We start from the raw sequence: 8839 nt of genomic DNA, 5'->3' as shown, positions 1-8839 counted from the left end.
GCAAGACATTAAGAGCAAGGCATTGAAAGAGCACGATAATACCAAGGCTTTGAGATCTTTGAACTTAAAACTTTGAGATCTTTGAACTTAAAATTAGGTTTATGCCTTTTGAATTGCTTACAAAAAATCTAGAAAAAGACAATTGCCATTCTTTATTTAATTTCTCTCTCTCTCTCTCTCTCTCTTTCCAACTCACTCACAAAAAAAATAAATATGCAATATCATGAAATACAAAAAATCTTTGAAAAACTATTGATTGACCTTATGTTAATAGCTGCCATCTTTATTAACACAAATGAAAAGAAAGCCCTACGCAGTAAAACTTCAAAGTGTATTTTTACTTATAAGTACTAATTAACGAATAAAAACGTAATCAAACAATTAAAAATCTTTTCCAAGGGTTTTTTTAATAAAAATTTCGACAATGAAGATTCAATAAATTAATTATAAACAAAAAATTGATGACGTACAAATTTGTTGTCAAGAATTGTTAAAGGCCATTTTTCTGTGTTTGCAAACATCAGGTGATGGACGTGGTTCGATCAGCGTCTTTTTGTTCAACTCAACTGCTGTTTCGCGCATCCACCTCGACTACGACTCATTCTAGCGCGCCTCGTCCGGGTAGGAAGTTCTAAACTTTCCCTTAAACTTTTATTATATAGTTTGGTGCAGACATTCCACATGCGCTGATTGCATTTCTATGGGATTTACATTGCAGATGCGAACTCCTCACGACAACAATCCATTCAGTTTAGGCCTTGTATCGATATACACAAGGTAGCTCAAGATGTATTGTGAATATTCTCCCCACCTTCCTTAGGGTTTGATCATCATAGTGGGCTTTGTTATATACCCCCCCCCCCCCCCCCCCACACACACACACACACACACACGCAAAAGGAAATATCATATTCATTACCATGCTGATGTTTAGGTGTTGGAACACTTCTTCTGAACCTCTTCATATTTTTTTTAAGGGGAAGGTCAAACAAATTGTTGGATCTACTCTATCTGATCAGCCTGGGAAGGCAGAAACACTCGTCACCAACTTTGAGACGGAGAAGTCACCGGCAGAATTTGCACAACTTTACAAAAGAGATGGACTTCTCGGCGGCCATGTTATAATGCTTGGATCAGATGAGGAAAGCCAAAATGCTGCACTTGAAGCATTGGATGCTTTTCCAGGCATGTTCTTATTGCGTTGAAAGGATATTTATTCGAGTTGGTTCTTGGAACATGATGTATGCCATGAGCTATTTCACATCTTTCTTTGTTAACCTTAGGTAGTGGTTAGAGACCATACCACATCTGCATTCTTCAGCTTCCACTCTAGATTTAGTGATCCTGACATTCCTGGGGTGGCACACTGGCTGACATGTCCCGGACAAGGCGGGAGAAGGGTTCACCGGCGTGTGGGGTGGGGGGGTGAGGGCAGGGGCTGAGAGTCCGGACCCACTGCAGGCTCTGGAGGGTCAGCTGGCCTCTTGGGAGCCTGAAAGCTTGGAGGGGGATCTCGACGAGGTAACGGTTTCTAGAGAGAGAGAGAGAGAGAGAGAGAGAGAGAGAGAGAGAGAGAGAGAGAGAGAGAGAGAGAGAGAGAGAGAGAGAGAGAGAGGGGGGGGGCATCAACGTCGAGGGGCTGTTGAGATAAATGCTCAAAATGGTTCCCTGACACAACCATATCCTCCTGGTTCCTGCTAGCCTGCGCACCAACTGGCGCCGCTTTGCCCTAGAGGTTGGCCGGTGGTTCCGCCTCGTGCCAGTGGTCTGCCACTCTTGTGCTGGTCTCAATCAAGGATGCATCTTGGTGCTCTGGTACTTGGAGGCTTGTGTCCTAGCTTCCCCAGGGAAGGTTTGAGCTTGGGGCGTAGACTAGGGAGCAGAATGGAGTGAGGCATTGACTCCGGGGAGGCTATGCATATATGAAGGGATGGGATCCCCGTTGGCCGTGCAAGAACAAGAACCGAAGCGGCAGTGGGGGAGATTCCATCACTCTTTCGAGCGCCACCTATCAACGGGAGGAGAGGAATGCGGAACGCATTCCTTCTTGAGACCTGGAGAGCAGACTGTCACAGGAAAGCCTGAGACACCAACCAAGGGATCGGACACCAGGTTGAAGCCATGCTACCACCTGGCAAAGGTGTGCCGTGCAACGTACGGAGTGCGATGGGGCTCAATTGCATGACTTTGTCCAAAGCTGTAGGTGAATCAAACTCGACATGATAATAGCCACATCCCAAGGGATGAATGTCTGTGATCTTTCTAGGTGCTCTATAATTATTTGGTCCTCCTAGCTCTTTTCACATGATGAAATCCATGCCAGGACACTGGATAGGTGGAAGAAGACATGGGGATAGGGTCCATAAGGTTTGATTAAGAAAAAGCACCATTCTTGGTCAAAAAGCAGGAAAAACCAAAAAGTCAAACAGGGTTGAGCGCAAGCGAAGGGCACCATTGGAAAGAGGAGACTGAGCCGGACCAAAAAGCTAAAAGGGGCTTTCTCAAAAAGCAGCTATAGGGCCAAAAAGCAAGGCCTTAAAGCGAGAAAAGCAAAGCACCAAAAGTTGAGTAATATTTTATTAATAAAAGTAAAAAGAGCAAAAGCAAAGGCAAAAAGAGAAAAGCAAAGCATAAAAAGGTAAAGCAAAAGCATGAAAGTTTTTTGGCAAAAAGCAAGGTCTCTTACAAGTATATAAAGGATTGGACTTCTCTTGTAGTACCATGAACAAGATCATTGAAGATTGAAGGAGTTCGTGGAGTGTGTGTGGGCATCATTATGATCATGGAGAGCTTCTTCTGTTAGAAGTCATCTCCTATCTATTTATATACACCAGGGTCTTTGTTGTGGGTGTGCTCGCCCTTATCAGGTGTTTTATCATTTTTCCTCACTCCCCGTAATTTTTTTCCTATTTTTTTCATTTTTTTTGAGGCTTGGGAGGGCTGCCAGAGGGTGCCAAGAGCAGTACAGTGCTGGCCGACTGGGTGTTTATCAGTCGTGGGCACTCTTGCTGCTGGCCGACTGGTTTTCATCAGTCGTGGGCACCAGTTTGCTGGCCGACTGCATTTATGTAGTCGTGGGACCTTTTTATCAGTCGTGGGCTTTTCTTTATGCCGGCCGACTGCCCTCTAGGGAGGTATATATAGGACCCCAGCCCCCATACCTCATTTGTATCATTATTCGGGATCTTCTTGTCTATATCAGAGCAGAGTTACACGCCTACATCTCTCTCTCTCTCTCTTGTGTTGTTTTTCTGCCTGCGTTTTTACTTTTGCTCTTGTGTTCCCAGATCTGGTCATCATCTTCGCTGCGTATTCTGATATGGTATCAGAGCCAAGGCTCTAGATAGTTCTTGGGATTTGTGTGAGCAAGAGGGGGACTGTTTTGGGCTGATCGGGAAGAGAAGGTGCAAGAGGAAGGCGGGCTGATTTGCTGGACAGCCACTTGCAGGTTTTAGTTCTTCTTTGTTCCCACCCACAGCCGCAGGTTTTAGTTCTTCTTTGTTCCCACCCACCCACCCTTTTCAGAGTACATCCTCGCTATGGCAGATCTGTTTGAGATGGCCGAGAGACATGTGAAGATCCCGACACTCCCCACGTTCCCGGTGGACCGTCAGTTGGACGGGAGCAACTACGGCATATGGAAGGTGATGATGGAATCCGTTCTGGAGTCCTACGATCTCGTCGATTTCGTGGTTGTTGGTATTCCACGGCCGGAAGTAGAGGAAGGGGAGTTACCGTCAACGCGAAAGGATCGGGAGGCCCAGACACAGATGTGGGATGGTGTCAACGCCAGGGTCCGTTCGTTTATTTTCCTCAACTGCACACCATAGGTAATCAATCATGTAAAGCACATGAGGCTGGCCAGAGGTGTATGGCAGCATTTGGCCTCACTTTACAACAGGGTATCGCCCATGAAGAGGATTTCCTTGGAAGTACAGATGCGGGTTATGAGTCCTGCAAAGTCATCGACGATGCGGGAGCATATTAACAAGCTGCAGGCTCTTCAGCAGGAAGTTCTTCAGGCTGGGAAGGAGATATCGTCGGAGGACATGGCCATCACGTTGCTGTCACATTTGCCCTCTTCGTACTCAGCATTTTACTCGTCGTTGATTACCAGTGGGTGGCAGGCTCAGCACCATCACGTGGGAGGAGCTTGTGTCCATGGTCCTGGACCAGGAGGAACGATTCACGAACCCTCCTCAGGGTGGAGGTTCGGAGGCCTTAACTGGCCAACGGTCGAAAGGCCGTAACTCGGGCAAAGGGAAGGCTTCATCGGAGAAGTCTTCTGAGAAGAAGTCCGACGCTGACCGCGAGAAGCTGAAGGCAGAGAGGACCTGTAATGATTGTGGCGAGAAAGGCCACTACTGGAGGCAGTGTCCCAAGCGGAAGACCGAGAAGGGTAAAGATTTCTCAGCAGCAACATGAAGACTCCGGCTTTTGTGCACCTAGAGGTGATGGACACCGATGCTTCATTTTCTTCAGGAAGGGAGGAGATTGGAGGACTCTCCGCAACGGATACTCGGGAGTGGATTCTCGATAGTGGTGCTTCCAGGCACATGACTCCTTCCCGTTCCGGTTTACAGGATCTCTGCTGGTGTTTTGGTCATATTCTTACTGGGGATACGTCCACTATCCCAGTTCACAGTGAGGGCAGGATGGAGATAGTTCCCGATTGGCAGAGGGGGGAAGCATTCCTCCCAGGTGTTGTATGTTCCGGCACTTGGCTTTCATCTGTTGTCAGTGCATCAGGTTTGCAAGACTGGCGTACGGGTGGAGTTTGATGAGCATTTTGTTGCTCTCCGGGACAAAGCAACAGGCCAAGTGGTTTGGGAAGGCGGAGTGGAGAATGGAGTTTACAAGCTTTCAGCACTCTCTCTCCCAGGTCCTCAGGGTTGTGATGAGTGGCAGTCTGGTAATGGCCACTTAAGTGTGGATACGCTGTAGGTGCGGGCTTTCCGAGACCAGGTGGTGGATAGCTTGCCAGTAGTAGACGGCAGCAGTTGGCAGGAACTTTCCAGTATTGAGGTTGGTAGTTTATGTGTTCGTGAGTCAGAGGAAGCTGAACAGGTCACGTATGCTCTGATGTCTCGTCGTGTTCGGGACATAGAACTTCCGGTAGTTGAGGATGTTCTTTCCACAGGGACCTTTCGGAAAGCCAGGCAGGTGGCAGGTGTTTACTTGCAGAAGGAGGTGGTTTCTCTAGGCTTTGTGGTTCCGGATTCAGAGGGGGTGGTTGACAGGTTTCAGAAGGCCTTGCGTGGGTCTTCAGAAGGTTTCCAGGACTTGTTTGTGCACCGTAACAGGTGTTGATCCTTGTGAGCAGTGTGATGTCTCTGTGATTCAGAAGCTGTATTGTTCATGGATCTGGTTGATGGACATCGGATTGGACGGGAGCTTCCTGATGAGGCAGTTGAGCTCTTGGTTGCAGATGTCTCTTTGGGAGGCAGGATTGCGTTTCCTGTGGTTTCTGCGGCATGCGAAGGATCATGGACTCTTGTACACAGGAGGGGGATTGTTGGATGGAGTCCGACTCCGCGGTTGGAGTGACTCAGTTTGGGGAGGAGATTCAGACACGAGGGGATCTACTTATGGCCCAGGAGTAGTTTTACGGAGCAGGAGGAGGTTGCATGGCAGGTTTGGGCTTCCACTGGAGGAACCCATGGTCATCCAGAGGTACTTTGTTCGTGAACAGATCGTTGCTGATGACATCTTGCTAGAGTTTTGTTCGACGGAGGACAGTACGGTGGACCTCTTCACGAGGTCACTCTCAGGATTTGCTCAGGCGGCACCCCAGCTCCCAGTGGTTGGTTACACAGCCAGGAGCTGAGAGGGGGTGTTAGAAGTCATCTCCTCTCTATTTATATACACCAGGGCCTTTGTTGTGGGTGTGCCCGCCCTTATCAGGTGTTTTATCATTTTTCCTCACTCCTCGTATTTTTCCCCTATTTTTTCCATTTTTTCTGAGGCTTGGGAGGGTTGCCAGAGGGTGCCAAGAGCAGTACAGTGCTGGCCGACAGGGTGTTTATCAGTCGTGGGCACTCTTGCTGCTGGCCGACTGGTTTTCATCAGTCGTGGGCACCAGTTTGCTGGCCGACTGCATTTATGCAGTCGTGGGACCTTTTTATCAGTCGTGGGCTTTTCTTTATGCTGGCCGCTTGCCCTCTAGGGAGGTATATATAGGACCCCAGCCCCCATACCTCATTTGTATCATTATTCGGGATCTTCTTGTGTATATCAGAGCAGAGTTACACGCCTACATCTCTGTCTCTCTTGTGCTGTTTTTCTGCCTGCGTTTTTGCTTTTGCTCGTGTTCCCAGATCTGGTCATCATCTCCGCTGCGTATTCTGACATCTTCTTCGCCACCAACACCTTCTCCAACTTGCTTTTCAGATGTACGGTTAGCCCTAGACTTGTATGGGCATATGCATATGCATAGGCGATAGGGATGCGTGTATGGAGCTGTACGGACCGAAATTTCAAAAACCCTAAAACTGCTCCAAAAACTTCTTTTTGGAGGTTTTTATTGCTAAAAAACCATTAAAACAGGTTTTATTTCATTTTTCTTGCTAGAAAGAGCTTTTCCGTGGTTTTCTTCATTGACAACGTTGTGGGAGTTGTGGAGATTACTCATGGGAACTTGGACTACTTGAACCTGGATTTGAACTTGGATATGAACTTGGACATAGAGCTTGGACATGGAGAACTTGGGCATAGAGCTTGGACATGGAACATGAAGCTTGGGCATGAAACTTAGACATAAACATGGAACTTGGACATAGCTTGGACATGAACATGGAACTTGGTTATGGAACTTGGACTTGGATTTGGATCTGGACTTGGACTTTGACTTGGACTTGGACTTGGATTTGGACTTGGACTTGGACTTAGATTCATTGGACTTGGATTCACTGAATTTGGATATTAGATTTGGTACTGGCTTGGTGAGAGATACTTGTGGGGTATCCTCGTGGTGTGCTCGACATCAGAGATCTTGTGCCTCGACATCGACATCGACTTGGATATTCTACATTGACATGTTTGTTTTGTGTTCATTGATTGTATTGATCCTGGCCAATGTACCCATGGATTGTTCCTGAATAAATTCCTGAAAGGAGGCGGGGCTTGTTCCCTGCTCAATGTGGTGTATTGTGCAAAGATCCCTATTCTCTTTTATCCCTTCCCTCTCTCTCTATTGGACTTTATGCTAGCAAAGGATCAATGTTGGTTATTCTAGAGACACCTTGACTACACTTCAAGCTTTGGAGAGCTACTTCTATTGCTCTACTATGAAAAAGGACATTTAACTTCATGATTCGAGAATGTTTGGTTTGTCAAAAGGTCAAGTTTGATCGACAAACACCAGTAGGATTATTGCACCCATTGAATGTTCTATTGGAGAATATTGCTATGGATTTTATCTTTGGATTGCCAAAGTTAGGGAATGATGGTATATGGACGTTTCAGGATACCAAGAAGATCAACCAAGTATGTCATCGGTTGAACCTTTCAGATCATTGGAAGATATATAATGTTTTCCATGACGTTTTATTGAAACCATGTAAAGGCTATCCCTAGAGGAACTTGTTTTGAAGGATCCACTAGGGGTGGAAGAGCCATAACAAATTGTATTTCATTCTGTGAGAAAAAGAGGAAAGACAGTGGTTAGGAAGTTCCTGTTGGAATTCAAGAATTTTGCGATTGAATGTGAAATGAATGCCAGACAAGTACTTCAAGGACTATTTAGATATATTTCGAGCTGATGAGCAAGTGGTTGGTCCAAATGTATTTGAAGTACATATATAGACGTCTTGCGATCAAGACAGATTCAAGAGGAAGGGATTGTGCCTCTAGCTCTCTTCTCTGGAGGTTTGACAGAAACTCAGTACAAAGGGCTTTGTGTGAATATATGCTCGTATGTGTGTGTGTGTGTGTGTGGAGTGCGTGTGTGAGCATATCTTGATATAGAGTTCTACACCCACTATTGGGCACTGATGATGTTAGTGGGGATGTAGTATCTAGTCCATACTATGCATAATGTAGTTGATAGTTATATAGTCTTGTGGGTTGACTACCATGAGTATGTAATATGCACGTTCCTAAAAGGTGAATTTGGACATGTTCCTAGATTCATCTAGGTATATAATTCAGCTGTATTAGCGGACATGCAGATTCACAATGTGAAGCCGAGTTGCGGCCAGTTGATATTGTGCTTATTCTTTCTATCTTTAGCGGTGCATTTATCCTATCAACTACTTATTTTTGGACTAATTCTTTCTATTTGCTACTTCTCTTAGTGCTAGGCTTCATTATGGCTGAGTCTGCCCTGCATCTCCGGAGGTTTGACAGAAACTCAGTACGAAGGGCTTTGTGTGAATATATGCTCTTATGTGTGTGTGTGTGTGTGCGTGTGAAACCGGCCTCAGAAATCTGACGGGTGGTGAAACAAACACTCGCACACAAAACACTTCATCTCCCATGGGGACCTGAAAAAGGAATCAAACAGGGGGAGCTAGAGTGCTCCTGCAAATAGTACAAGGACACCGATTGGCCCCAAAATGCAGTGGCGCCCCTTGCGGTTTTCTTTACTTGATCAAATGTGAGTACAAGGTACAACTTGTAGAATCCTCTACCAATAGGATCCCTCGAAGCTTTCACCCAGGACTTCAAAAAAAAAGAACTCTCGTTATTACAGCAAAGCATTCCATAGAGAAGGCACACTTGTACAACACCTCCCTGCTTGAAAAGGTCTTCTCCATCGCTACCATGGATCCCTCAAACCCTTTCCCAAACAGCAGTAGGGCTGTACCAAACCATATGTCCTTCCCTATAGTCACAGCTT

The 8839-nt window shown here is 46.2% G+C and overlaps 1 protein-coding gene across 1 annotated transcript in view; it reads left to right on the top strand.

Moving 5' to 3' along the window:
* The first annotated feature begins 478 nt into the window (after positions 1-478).
* APG10 (Aldolase-type TIM barrel family protein) overlaps positions 479-8839 on the top strand; it is a 54572-nt gene continuing 46211 nt past the window's right edge. Inside the window, exons 1-3 of the mRNA XM_086782218.1 lie at positions 479-621; positions 719-777; positions 978-1185. Of these exons, the coding sequence (XP_086638344.1) occupies positions 528-621; positions 719-777; positions 978-1185 (361 nt within the window). The 5' untranslated portion in view covers positions 479-527. The remainder of the gene's footprint in view (positions 622-718; positions 778-977; positions 1186-8839) is intronic.

This window comes from Cibotium barometz, chromosome 44 (assembly GCF_041138505.1).
Source record: "Cibotium barometz isolate CiBa-2024 chromosome 44, ASM4113850v1, whole genome shotgun sequence".
Classification (NCBI taxonomy): domain Eukaryota; kingdom Viridiplantae; phylum Streptophyta; class Polypodiopsida; order Cyatheales; family Cibotiaceae; genus Cibotium; species Cibotium barometz.
The sequence above is the reverse complement of the archived record's forward strand: the minus strand, read 5'-3'. Positions and strand labels throughout refer to the sequence as shown.